The 14,853-nt window shown below is 42.9% G+C and overlaps 1 protein-coding gene across 2 annotated transcripts in view; it reads left to right on the top strand.

Annotated features, from left to right (window-relative positions):
• Window positions 1-14,853, top strand: part of arnt2 (aryl-hydrocarbon receptor nuclear translocator 2) — a 143,452-nt gene that overhangs the window by 51,157 nt on the left and 77,442 nt on the right. For both annotated transcript variants that reach the window (XM_079664798.1, XM_079664797.1), the window contains exons 7-8: window positions 9,465-9,530; window positions 14,630-14,715. In XM_079664798.1, coding sequence (XP_079520924.1) covers window positions 9,465-9,530; window positions 14,630-14,715 — 152 coding nt within the window. The remainder of the gene's footprint in view (window positions 1-9,464; window positions 9,531-14,629; window positions 14,716-14,853) is intronic.

Raw genomic sequence — 14,853 nt, 5'->3', positions numbered from 1 at the left:
ATCAAACTGCAGCAGCTTGACCACAGAGCGTGAACGTTTTGATCAGCTGATTTTGCGCAGTTCTCCAGTGTGTGCGCGGGGCACAGAATGTGCACAGGGGAGTCTCCCACTGCAGCCAGTTGGCGGAGTTTTGGCACAATTATGTTGTTCATACCGACTTTAACCCTGTCTGTGCACACGGCGACCAACTCTGTCGTCCGGAGCCTCTGCCTCCTGTAAAGCTTCACAGGTCCGTTGGTTATGTCCTGCGCGGCTCGGCCAGCACCCAGTTCAGTCAGTCGCAGAAAGTCCGTAGATTTTTGGCAGGGAGCGAAGCGACAACGTAGCTGCTTAATGTATTTGGGTTTTTTGACATGTCTCGTAGTTTACTCCATTGAGTGTTGACAAGAAACACGTGTAGACGAAATATGTGTTTTGATTTGATGTTTTGAGGTATGCAAAGGCGCGTAGTGACACAAGTGACGTTACGCAATTCAGATTTTTGCTGCGCATGCGTACCTGCGTGCAAGTTATGTGCACCCCTGCATATAGCGGCTGAGTCTCCATAATAAGGTCTTAGCAAGGTCTGTATTTAAAAGGGAGACTGGTCTATATGATCCCACTTGTTCTGATCTTTCCCTTTTTTTGGAATCAAAAGTATAGCTGCCTTGTTTAGTGTTGGCGGCAGCATACCAGCCTCATACGCTTTCCTGTCCATCCTCAACAAAATAGGAGCCAGCATATTGCTGAACTTTTTATAGAATTCATTGCACATCCCATCTGGCCCCGGGCTTTTTTCATTTTTTTGTGAGTTAATTGTCTTTTTGATTTCTTCACATGTAATGTCCTTCTCAAGAGAGTCACGATCCCTCTGTTCTAATGTGGGCAGGTCACACGCATGCAAGAACCGATCCACAACTTCAGGTTGCGCATGAGCCTTAGAGTTGTATACATCATCATAAAACCGGCGAAACATGTCATTTATATGCCTATGAGAGGTCAAGGGAGTGCCTTCCTCTGATTTTACCCTGTGAATGGCCCTGTCGCTTTCCCTTTTCCGCAGCTGTCTCGCTAGCAGTTTATGTGGTTTATCCTCAAACAAAAAATATATCTCACTAGTAAAAATAAAGTCTTTAGACATTTTCTCTGAAAGTATTTGATTGAGCTCATATTTAAGAGAATAGATTTTACTGTGCAACTCAGTAGATGGTAGGGTGGTATTTTCTGTCTCCAGTTTTTGAATTTGTTCCTCTAATTGTGATTGTTTAATGCGGTCCCGTTTTCTTTGCGATGCCTGGAAAGAGATAACACTGTTGGAAAGCCTGCTGACTGTTACTCCAGCGCTCTCTGTTGGCGGCACGCGCAATTGTAACACTAAGCACATGGAGCGCAGCTGTTAGGAGAAAGGGAGAGAAGCACGTCATGTCGACGGAGCGCAGCCTGGACCTTTAGTGGCAACTTAGTGTGTGTGAGCTTTGTGTGTCTCTGACCTACAACCACACACATATACATACACTACACCTGCTCCAAGGCTGTAATACTGTGACTGTTGTGTTGATATCTTCAGTAAAAGGAATTAACCGCTACCAAGACTCCTGTGTTCTTAACGACACCCCAAGGCGTTCGTCATTCCGAGTGGAACTTTCATTATACAGTCCTTCCTCAATTCCCTAATTTTCACACCCTCTTATATACGTTTTAAAAGTCTCCCATAACAATGTTGGTGAAAAATCATCTTTATCATTTGTTTCGAAAAAAAACTATATGCGTCTTAATGTATTCACAAAATTGTTTCCTTGTTAATATTTGGGGGTCGAACCTCCAAGATCTAGCCGTCTTTGACGCCTCGAGCAGTCTCAGTGAAATAGATACAGGACAGTGGTCAGATATGATAATATTGTGATATTTCACATCATTAACCCCAGACAAAGGTTTATCATTGAGTAGGAAATAATGCATTCTGGTGTATACCTTGTGAACTTGAGAGTGAAAGGAATATTCTCTACCTGTTGCATTTAAGGTTGTCCACACATCAAATACGTTTGTATTGTTGATTAATGACTTTTGATGAAAATTTGAAGCATTAGATGATGCTATTCTCTTAGTCGATGATCTGTCTAAGTAAGTATCTAGGACCAGGTTAAAATCGCCTCCAATAATAAGATTTGTTGTAGAGATGTCGGGGATCATGCTGAAGATCTTTCTGAAAAATTCTGGATCGTCCCTGTTTGGACCATATATATTTAGTAATGTAGTTGGTTTAGTTTGTACTTCACCTGTGACCAGGATATATCTCCCCTCTTTGTCTGCAATTGTGGATTTGTGTAAAAATGGGACATTTTTGCGAATGATTATAGCCACACCTCTAGCCTTTGCCGAAAACGTAGAATGATAAACCTGATTTATCCATCTAGCCTTAATTGTATTGTGTGCTTTGTTATTTAAATGTGTCTCTTGTAAAAAAACTGATGTCTGCATGAAGCTCCCTTAGATGGGACAGTACTTTACCCCGTTTTACTGGTTCATTGATCCCGTTCACATTCCAAATGTGCAAAAAGTTAAATCCTCTCCTTTACCTGTATCACCACTTATTTTATCTGTTGTCACAGCCATAAGGCATAAAAGGGTCCCTTAGATTGTGTCTTTTGATGTAATCTCCACATCTCCCTCCAGTGATATAACCGCAGTGGCACTGCTCCCCACCCCAACCCAGCCTCAAATCTGCCCCCGTAAAAAAAAAAGGAAGAAAAAAAAGTGAAAATACAAACCAAAACAGAAACATACATATCCTCTGCACGACCACAGTTGAACTCTAAGGAATGGGGCCGACCCTCCTCCCCAGACGTCCAAGTTCTCCTGCAGCTACATATCCCCCAGTTCTTAATCACTATTACCTCATTCACACCAACGGTGTTTCAGGGCCGGTTCGGAGCTGGAGCTTGAAAAGCACCGGGTTTTCCTCTTCACACCGCAGCGGAGCAGCCTCTTAGCTCCGGAATCCGGTTCATTTCGAGCACCAAAAAATTGTCCGGCCAGAGCAAAAGCACCACATACGTCCAAGGGCGCCGGAAGCAGGGGGGCCAGGGGGCCATTGGCCCCCCCACTTTTCAGCCCTGCCCCACATTTTCGCAGCAGCAGATGCCGCGGAAAACTGTACAAATCCCGTTTCAATAATTCCCCTCTACTCTAAAGTCGCATATAAAACGCGATCTGATCTAGCTGTGTACATTTTGTTATTTTTGATTGTTATATTCAGTCTCACTAGCTTCAGGCATGTTTGAAGCTTGTAAAGGGAAGATGACAGCTCTCACTCGCCACTCTGCTGTTCCTCAGCGCCGCTCCCCCTCCCTCCCGCTGAAATTATGAATGTAAGGTGTATAGTAATCATAGATAACACGGCAGGGTCCGTTACAGTTTGTTTTTATCTGATTTCAAATAAGCAAAGTCTTGGCTTTCAGTACATTAAACTTGTTTCGGCAAATTCAGATGATAAATAGGCCTACAACTTTGAAGCTTGTAACGGAATAATTACAAGCGGAGAACGGAGTAATTTAAGGTCACTGCAGGCATAACAACAGCCGGTGTTTCTCGTGAGTCTTTTCCCCGGGAAACAAACACAATACACACAAACGCAAAAATACACAAACACACACGTATATACACGCGGCGCGGAACACTGTACAAATCCTGTTTCAATAATTCCCCTCTACTCTAAAGTCGCATCTAAAACGCGATCTGATCTAGCTGTGTATATTTTGTTATTTTGTATTGTTATATATATATTCAATCTCATTAGCTACACGCATTTTTTAAGCTTGTAAAGGGAAGACCACAGCTCGCCTCTCACTGGCCACTCTGCTCTTCCGCAGCGCCGCTCCCCCTCCCTCCCGCTGAAATTATGAATGTAAGGCATAGTAATCATAGATAACACGGCAGGGTCCGTTACAGTTCGTTTTCATCTGATTTCAAATAAACAAAGTCTTGGCTTTCAGAATATTAAACTTGTTTCGGCAAATGCAGATGATAAATACAGGTTTGAAGTTTGTAATGGAATAATTACAAGCGGAGAACTGAGTAATTTAACGTCACAACAGGCATAACAACAGCCGGTGTTTCCCGTGAGTGCAGTAATCCAAACGAAAATATCTTCCCTCCGTAGTATTTTTGATCATTTGCTCCGCTAATAATCAATCAGATCGATGGATTCCAGAGAAGAGAAACACTTTAAAGGCCTTTTTCTCAAAACGATGACTCTGTAACAGTCATTATATAATGTGACATATTTTGCTTAATATTTGGAGTACAAAAACAATCCTGATCTCATTAGAAAGCTAGGAATCAAAATGTGTCTTCGGGTCAATGCGAACGATTTCGATGGAGCAGGTCACTTTGCATTAGGTAAAATAAAGCAGGCAGACATAACAGGAAGAATATGTACATTTTAACCCAATCAAATAGGACATTGTCACACCATTCAAATGTATCCATGTAAATTACAACCAATAAAAAAGCTTAGATTTGTTTATTTGTTACGTTGTTTACTTTATTTGTTACGTTGTTCTGCTGTGTGTGTCAGCCGTTAACCTAGAGATATAAAGAATATATACACTTGCAAACATGTCAGAAGAACCAGCGCAGAAGAAAACTAAATACGGTCAATCTAAACTTAAATTTAACAACTGGAAGGTCACATCCCTGACTACCACATCTCCGGAGGCTGGACCTTCTTCAAACAGCGAAGCCAGATGAACCCAAAAGCAGCAGCTCTAGTCTGCGGCCGCAGAAACTGTCAAAACCGCCGCCGACCCCACCGCCGCCGTTGTTGAACCGAAACAGGCTGGTTCCAACTGCATGGAGGTTTGCTGTCGGGACATTGAGGCGGTTAAAGCTGTACAGCTAACTATCAGAAAAAAGGAGACCGCTAGTAGATTATTTGGGCAAAGAGAAGGTACTTCAACGCAGAATGGTACAAAAACAGAGTGGTTAATTCTTTGCAAAACCACTAAACGATAGTGATAAATTGCGATGTTAACAACCTCATGATAACCTCATTTTTTTTTTAACTTAGGATCATACCTGTGTTTAGTCTAGAAAAAGGTGAATGTGTGCATTTTATTATAAAATTGTGTATATTTACAGACTGTTGCAAACACTAAGAAGCTTATAAACATCAGGTTTAAAACTAAGAGCTTTACAAAAAAGTAACACAATTAAAGATGTTTGGAGTTTTATTTGAGTTATTCATTTACATTTTTTGTCAAAGAGATGCTGATTTGAAACCGTTGTAGCCGTTACGGCATTTCCTGTTTCTGCCGGAGAGAGGGGAGTTTGTCCCAAAGCTTGCCGCTGTATTTACTCCCTCCATCTGACAGGAGGGAGCCTCATGTGTCACTCCACGGAGTTCACTCCGTCACGGAGGGGGAGTGTCTAGGGCGTAGTTTGGGATTGGGCCATACACATGCACTTTTTTTGGCCCCCCCAATTCTAAAATGAATCCGGCGCGCCTGCATACGTCACGCTTACGTGACGTAGGCGGGGGCAGGGGGCAGGGGTGGGATCAACTCCTGAACAACAACAATGTGTGTGTTCAGATAAGCTCAACAAATTATGGAACTGAACCTTGCCCATGTATAAACGGAAAAAATATGCCATTCAGATTGATTGTACTTGTTAAGTCGGACTTGGAACTTGTCAGATTTGTTCACTATAGGAGTGTATAGTTGTGTACTCATATAATAGAGCTAGACTGAGGAGAAACAGCCTCAACACTAACAACAACAAAAACAGAGGTATATTTAACATGGTTTCCACCTAGTGCAAGCCTCCTCATATTTATCAGCTCATTAAGAGCAGTATTAGGCAAATATAGACCTCCTAGGCCCATGAAAAGAAGAGGGCAGAACTTTGGTTAGTAATAAAACCCCTGAGTGACCTGTATTGAAAACCTGTATAAACAACACCCGTTAGCAAGAGCCACAAATTTAGTTCACTTTAGAAACTCACTTTAGGACTTATTTTCAGTCAGTCTCTGGAAAATCAAGTTTAAAGTATTTTAGTCTTGGCTCCGGAATGGAGTGCACTCAACTTGCTCCTCCTCTGCAGACCCGAAGAGACACTCCGCGTATTGCCGAGCTTCCTCCGGATCCGTAAAGAACCTCTGAGCCGTTGTGTGACACTCGTAGCTTGGCTGGGTATAGTAGCCCGAATCTGACTCCAGGCTTGTCGCGTAGTATCTTCCTGGTTGGGGTGAACGCAGCTCGGCGTTAAACAACATCAGTCGGGAGTTCCCTGAAGATCTGTATCCGCTGACCCTGGAATGTCAGGTCTCTGGTAGAGATCACCTTCTTCATGATGTCTTAAAAAGCTTGACAATAGTGTACCCTAGCGATCAGGTGTCTCGGCGGTTCGTTGTCCCCAGCGCGTCTCCGTATGGCTCTATGGGCTCTGTCTATTTCGGGTGCTTTTTCCAAGCCTAGCGTCTCCTTCAGCAGTTCTGCCACAAAAAGCCTTGTTCTCTGTCCATTTTCTTTCCCTTCTTTTACTCCGGCCAGTCTCAGGTTTTGCCTCTTCGAACGGCCTTCCAAGTCGAGGCCTTCTTCTGAGAGAGTTCCCACTTGCTCACAGAGTCTCTTGACTTTACTTTCCAGCTCCTGCACCATATCTGATGAGCCGTTAGCCGCTTCGGTTAGCTCCTTTAACGTTTGCTTTTGTGAGTCTATCTGGGCTGTTAGTGTTGTTATCGCTGCGTCATTTTCGGCTTTTAGAGCCGTTATCTCTCCTCTCAGTGTAGTAGTTACCTCTGAAATCTCAGTCTCTATTTTACGGCAAATCTCTGACTTGACTAGCGTCAGCTCTGCATGGAGTGCCGCTATAGCCCCCAGTATGCTACTGTCGTCCGTTGCCCGTCCAGCCACTCCAGAGGCCTCTTCGTTAGTTGAGCCCGAGGCTTCTGTAGGGCCTGGTTCGCCGCTCTGGTCGGATTTTACAATGTTCTTTTTCGGCATTTTACAACAGGATGTTCTCCTTTTAGTGTCACAGATCTAATAGCTTTTTTTCAAACCTCTAAAATGTGGTGGTTTCGTCGAAAAATTGAGTTTTAACTAGAAATGTGTGCGAGCAACTGGTGAGTGCGTCTTACCAGCTCATCGATCTACCGGAAGTCTTGCTCATTTACATGTTTTTAATATGTTGATTAATGTACACTGTCCCTTGTTTTAAATAAATCAATTCAATTCAATAGATTCTAGAGTTATAAACTACAGTTGAGGAGATAACCGAGGAGGAGCTGAAACCTAGTATCAAATTAGTCAGTATTAGGGTTCGGTTAAATTGTCAAGATTCGTCTTTTCCTAACCACTATTACTCAGGGCAAAACGTCATGGGGTTAAGGAAAGATGTGACGGAGAATTCGTCAGGATTTAGGAAAGAGACTGGTGCTTAGGGAATCCTACTGAACTCACTCACACTATTATTGTATGAAAATACTTTGACAAAATAAAATATTTTGCAATATAACTTGTTAGGCCTACACATCTATCACTATGCCTATCACCATTTAAACATTTTGAAAAAAAGTGAAGAAACTCCACACAACTCAGTAAACAAACACTGAGAAATTGTTGATAATTTTACAGAAATTAGTGCAATGTTCCTATTTCAGCTTTTGGTTTAACATATTGTTAAAGTTCAAACATATAAGCAGTTAAAATGCTTAATAAGCACCGTAACTTTACATGATACGCATTTCTCTTTCAGTTTTGGTTGTTTTCCTTTCGTAAAGGAGTGTTTCCTAAGCCAAAGGAGATCTTAAAGGAAAACTGAAGCGCCTATCTTGTCATCTAGTGATGGCTGTGGCTCAGTGGGAGAGTGCACTCGGCTTCGGATCAGGGAAGAGCAAATTCTAGTCCCACTGCTGTCAGCATGTCGTTGTGAGAAGTGGCAAGACACTTCACCCCAAGTTAGTTGAAAGCAATAATAATACATTTAAATAAACAATATTAGGTTCAACTTAATATTATTGCTTTCAACTAACTTAATACTGTTATGTGAAACCTGTCGACATAATACATTTAATTAAAGTCAACCTTTCAGTTTTTTCAGTGTGGTGCTCCTCTGAATGTCCGGAGGTCAGGCAGAAATCAGTAAAAAAGCCCTGAAACCCGAGACCGGCTTTAGCAGGCCTGCTTTCTGTTCTAATAACTATTGCCGTCTGTTGGACATCACATCACATGGCTACAAAATACATCAGAGAAGCTTTATGCTTCATGGACAACATACACACCTTTTCCATTGTCTCTATGACGCGTGGCTTTAGCCTTCTTTGGTCTGGATCCTTCTCAGAGGCCTCGGCCTGCGGAGCCACACTGTGTCATGTTGTGAGGAATGTGTTGGACTGCCATGTTCTTCTGTTCTGTTGCTATTTCAGGCTTTGCATAATTTAAACAACATGCTGCTGGGACGCTTTGAACGAGACTGCAAGCAAACCGAAACGCAACCACTTCTGTGACACGTAGTGTAAACATGTCTGAGGAATACAGGGTTTCAGGGAAGCCATGATTAGAACCAGGCTGGCTTATGTAACGCTCAGCCACGAGACAGAGAAAACAGAAAACAGCTCAGACTGTGAACCGTGGCCCAGAGGAAGTCCAACTGGAAGCACTCACTTCCTGCCTTCTCACCTTCCTTTCCTTCTTACCCTCCATGTTTGCTCCATTCTTTCCTTTAATTCCTCCCTCCTTTCCTTTCTTATTTCTCTTTCTTTCCCATTTCCCCCTTCCTTCCTTCCCTCCTTCCTTCCTTCCTTACTTCCTTCCTTCCTTTCTCTAATCTTCCTTGCCTTCTTTCTTTCTCCATGCGTTCCTTTAATTCTTCTTCCTTTCTTTTTGTCTTTCTTTCCTCCCTCCTCTTAAACAATGGAAGGAAGTAGGATGAAGAAAGGAGTGTTTCTTCTGCTATTTCTTCCTTCATTCCTTCCCTCCTTTTTTCTTCTTTCTTTCTTTTTTCTTTCTTTCCCTCATTCAGCCCACAGTTGACAGCTCTGCTCAAAGACTTTGTGAAGTGGAAAATGTATGGGGTATCGGGAACCCATTGTCCCCAAAATCGCACAATTCAGACTGAATCTATGTGAAATTAGGTAAATTTGACTTTTAAAAATAAAGATTATCACAAGACAGTTGTCTACAACAGGTCTACTACCTAAGGTATTCTTACCTTTACTTTGGAACAATATTGAAAACACAATATCTTTAATCTTCAATAATAAACAAGCTCTCAGTGGAACAGTGCAAGATAGTTTGTGAGAATGGACTTCAAGTAACAACATGTTTTAATCTTCAGTAAAGAGGGCATCATTTGAGGTGTGTCAGTACATTGTTCTTATTTATTGTCAAGCAGTTGTATGTGTGTGCCTCATAATGTGCTTAGCAGCCATTTGCTGGTATTGTTTCCCACTGGAATGTCACTTAAACATGTGTCTCTGTGTGCAGGTGCGGTAGTGCTCCCCTGGATCACATCTCCCTAAACCGACTATCTAACATGAGGAAGAGATACAGGTACAGGAACCGCTTCTATTACCATGGTGGTTATCCACTATAATATCTTGAGAATGTAATTGTAATATTTTCATAAAATGCAATAATAATGTTGCAGTTCATTTGTTCTTTCGACACTACTAGTTTCATTGACACTTTATTCTGTACTAGAACAGATAGTAGTGACGCATCACACTTTATATAAATGCAAAGCTGTTGGTATTGTAAAAGCTGGTACTTGAAGAGAGAGATGAGTCTTAGAGACAATATGTTGCTTTTGAATCAAAATACAGTGATGCAAATTAGTCGCTTTTTGACGCCTCCCGCTTTTTTAACGCTGATTTGGGTGACTTGTGTAATTCGTGGAGAACCGAAGAGTTTTCGTTTTGGGGGGGGGGGGGGGTCCGTCAGTCCGTCCGTCAGACAACTTCTCACTTCAAAAAAGAAGAAGAAATCTAGATAGCAAAATAATTAAACAAGCGAGTGCCTGTTTTTCCTGGCCAAGGACAGGTTCATTGAACACAACACGAGCGTAACATGTCTTCACCATAGGTCTTCACGTGGTTATGTCTCGTCTGAAAGGAGTAACGGAGGGCATCGGAACGCCGCTCCAGCTCTTCAAATATTGCAGTACCCATAAGGAGCCGTACACATGCCACAGTGTTTGCGAGGCTGTGTCTTTAGTTGTAAGCACAGTGGCGATCTGTTGTTATTAGTACCTGGTTAGCTAGCTATGCTAACAAATTTAAAGAGCTTTTCTACAACCAGGTGGAAGAGAGCTCTCTCCTGAGAGGCTCAAATACCCTCAGCTCAGTGAGGTTAAGGCACACCTTGATATGATCATTATAGTTATTAATGAGACATTAGAGACTAAATTATTAACAGGTATAAAATACTATATGACAGTAACAAAAAAAAGTTGTTAAAAATAACAAGAATAGAGTTTAAAAAGGGAGTGATTTGTAAAATATTCAAAAAGAAAAATATGCTTACAGTTCTGTTTCATATGGGTGTTGAAAGATGTATCCATATATCTCCTCATGTTGCTCTCAAAGTGTACCAGATTGATGCTTTTAACTTCAATATTTTACAAAAAATCTTCCCGGGGGAGCATGCCCTGAGAGGAGGTTAGGTGCCCCCCACTTAAATCATGTTCACATGGATAGGATACTAAATACATTTGCACACATCTTGTGTCCATATCTTTCTCTTTTGGTGGTCATGCCACAACCGTGCACGTGAATGCATGCATGCATGCATGCGTCAAACATGAGTCATGGTGAGATATCTGGATTAAGAGGTTGCTTTTTCTTTGCACAGCATGAAAGAAAGGCCAAATGAATGGGCTGTGATTTTAGTTTTTTTAAACAGAGGTTGAGTTCAATAATTTGTACGGCCCTCGGAGGATGTTGTAAAAATTGAAAGGAAAAAGGTTCCCCACCCCTGCTGTAAATAATAATAAAAACCCTTGATTTATAACTTAACATCTCTGTCTCCTATTGATCTGAGTAAATTATAAAGAACAGCCAGTTAATTGAAGGATTATAGCACAGGCCATTGTCAGATGGTATATTACGCTGTTTTTTTTCTGCTTCGAATAGTTCTCTCTTTTTTCACCATACCTGTGTTTGCATCACTGAAAATACTTTATTTATCTATCTATAGATTAAGGCGAGACACGGCAGGCAAAAACATTGTTTTTCAAGCACTGGTCAATTTTGAAATGTTGTGCTATTTTGATTCTATAACATGTTTTCTTTCAGGCTTTTGGAAGGAAAACGTACAAAATACACATTTAAGTGTTTATTTTACTATAGTTTGTCTATTTGCGTCAGTAGATTTATCCTAAATTCACCAAAAGTTTGCATTCTAACGTAACATAAAGTACCGCGACCGCTGTGTGCACCATGTCATCAGAAACATCGTTGGAAAGCTGTGTCTCTCCTGCACAATCTCATCGGATCCAAATATGGTCGTATCCTTTGTATCAGCAACCAATCGTGAAAGTACAAAGGGGTCTTAAACCAAGAAACAAAATCTCATTGGCTAGTGTCAATTTCTGACAACGTGATTTGTTCAGATGCGTCACGTGGTGTGTAAAACACTTCCCGGCGAAAAAAAACGTTTACAGAGAAGACGACAACAATTGTCACTTGCACGAAGCAAGGTTATACAAAAAAGAAATGACTTTTGATGATGAAGACTCAGGCTCATGATGAAGACTCAGGCTCAAGGTGAAGACATGATGAAGACTCGGGCTCATGATGAAGACATGATGAAGACTCAGGCTCATAATGAAGACATGATGAAGACTCAGGCTCATGATGAATACATGATGAAGACTCAGGCTCATGGTGAAGACATGATGAAGACTCAGGCTCATGGTGAAGACATGATGAAGACTCAGGCTCATGATGAATACATGATGAAGACTCAGGCTCATGGTGAATACATGATGAAGACTCAGGCTCATGGTGAAGACTCAGGTTCAAGGTGAAGACATGATGAAGACTCAGGCTCATGGTGAAGACATGATGAAGACTCAGGCTCAAGGTGAAGACAGGATGAAGACTCAGGCTCATGGTGAAGACATGATGGAGACTCAGGCTCATGGTGAATACATGATGAAGACTCAGGCTCATGGTGAAGACACTCAATCCTCCTACAAAGGCTGCGCCAACAGGGTGTTGAGGGCTCCGCTCTCGACTGGCTCACCTCCTACCTCACCGACAGGCAACAATTCATCTCCCTCTCTGGCCACACATCCGCCCTCTCCCCAGTCACACAGGGGGTCCCCCAGGGCTCAGTCCTCGGCCCCCTCCTCTTCATCTGCTATCTTTTCCCCCTTGGTCACATTATTCGCAACCTCAACCTTGATTTCCACTGTTACGCCGATGACACCCAGATCTACATCACCACCAAATCCCCTCACAACCCTCCCCTCACCCATATCGAAACCTGCATCTCTTCAATAAAAACATGGCTGACTCACAATTTCCTTAAACTCAACAGTGATAAAACAGAGCTACTCATCATAGGCACCAGATCAACCCTCAATAAAACAGGACCCATTTCACTCACCATTGAGAATTCGACCATCACCCCCTCCCCCCTGGCACGCAATCTTGGCGTTATCCTGGACCCCACCCTCTCCTTTGACCCCCATGTCAGCTCCATCATCAAGATCTCCTACTTCCACCTCCGCCGCATTGCCAAAATCAAACACTACCTCCCCCCCCGTGCTGCTGAATCCCTCATCCATGCCTTCATCACCTCCCGCCTCGACTATTGCAACGCCCTCCTCACTGGCATCTCCTCCCATTCCCTCCATAGACTCCAAATGGTACAAAACTCTGCTGCCCGCCTCCTCACCCACACCCGGACCCGTGAACACATCACTCCCGTTCTCCGCTCTCTTCACTGGCTCCCCATCAAACAACGCATCATCTTCAAAACACTCCTCCTCACCTATAAAGCCCTTCACCACCTAGCCCCCCCCTACCTCTCTGACCTCCTCATCCCCTACAACCCCCCCCGAGCCCTCCGATCCTCCTCCACTCTCTCCCTCACAGTACCACCATCAAGACTCAAAACATTTGGCAACAGAGCATTCTCCAGATCAGCACCCCGCCTCTGGAACTCCCTCCCCCAATCTGTCCGCCACTCTCCCACACTGTCTACCTTCAAAACCCAGCTGAAAACATACCTCTTCTCCCAAGCCTTCAACTTACCCTACCCCCCAACCCACTGACTTCACTCACACCCCACGCTGTATCTCTTATTCACCCCACGCTGCATCTCTTATTCATACATTCATCAACTTTTTCTTTCCTCTTTTCCATTATGTTGTCTTTTGCTCGTTGTCCTATGCTTGCTCCCCCCCTGTGTTGTCCTCTGCCTGTTCATGTAATGTTCATGTTCAATTTTCTTGTCCAATATGTTGTCTTCTGCCTGTTCACCCCCTTTCTGTACTTTTAATTTTTTTTTGTAAGCGACTTTGGGTTATTGAAAAGCGCTATATAAATAAAAGTTATTATTATTATTATTATTATTATGATGAAGACTCAGGCTCATGGTGAAGACATGATGAAGACTCAGGCTCATGGTGAAGACATGATGAAGACTCAGGCTCATGATGAATACATGATGAAGACTCAGGCTCATGGTGAAGACTCAGGTTCAAGGTGAAGACATGATGAAGACTCAGGCTCATGGTGAAGGCTCATGGTGAAGACATGATGAAGACTCAGGCTCATGGTGAAAACATGATGAAGACTCAGGCTCAAGGTGAAGACAGGATGAAGACTCAGGCTCATGGTGAAGACATGATGAAGACTCAGGCTCATGGTGAAGACATGATGAAGACTCAGGCTCATGATGAATACATGATGAAGACTCAGGCTCATGATGAAGACATGATGAAGACTCAGGCTCATGATGAAGACATGATGAAGACTCAGGCTCAAGGTGAAGACATGATGAAGACTCAGGCTCATGATGAAGACATGATGAAGACTCAGGCTCAAGGTGAAGACATGATGAAGACTCAGACTCATGATGAAGACATGATGAAGACATGATGAAGACTTGATGAAGACTCAGGCTCATGGTGATAGATATTCCGTCTGACTCTTAGCCAGTGCTCTTAGGTTGCCCATGGTGCGAGGGGGAGACATGTCTTATATCTAATTTTCTCCATAAATCTGGAGCCAGCTCTCCTTCTTTGTCTCTTTGGTTTACCCAGCATCCTCTGTGTCCGTCTCCAGATTTCAGTGGGAGAGCTGTTGTTCAGCCATGCTAACCGACTTTAACTCAATCAGCTGTCAGAGGTGTGAACAGAGCTTGAATGAATATCAGCGGTAATTTACTTTGGAAAAAGCAAACAAAATCTCTCTCTACAAGAACGTTTAGACTTTAGAGGGAGCACAGCTTTAGAAGTTACTACTTGAAGTTACTATTAGAAGCAAGACGAAATAAAGAGCCAACATTTGTAAATAGTAATAGTAACACATAGGAGCAACTGCAACAGGATGCATGCAGGGTTGGGGCATCTACACGTTTCTTAACTGTTTCTGAGAACTAAACATGTTGTTATGTCTCTGTTTGTGTTTGATGGACAGGAATGGCCTTGGACCCTCAAAAGAAGGAGAGGCTCAGTACTCTGTGGTGCATTGCACTGGCTACATCAAAGCCTGGCCCCCTGCAGGTAAACACACGCACTGAACTGGAGTCTCTTGTCTCTCTATCCCTGCTTAACCTGAAGCAGCTGTGGGCCGTGCACAGCTCTGGAACAGAACCCGGATTCAACCGCAGAGCCACAACACACTGTGTGGCCTGTGTGTCT

The sequence above is a fragment of the Notothenia rossii genome (assembly GCF_949606895.1).
Source record: "Notothenia rossii genome assembly, chromosome: 2".
NCBI classification, from domain to species: Eukaryota; Metazoa; Chordata; class Actinopteri; order Perciformes; family Nototheniidae; genus Notothenia; species Notothenia rossii.
This window is presented reverse-complemented; position numbering and strand designations above follow the sequence as displayed.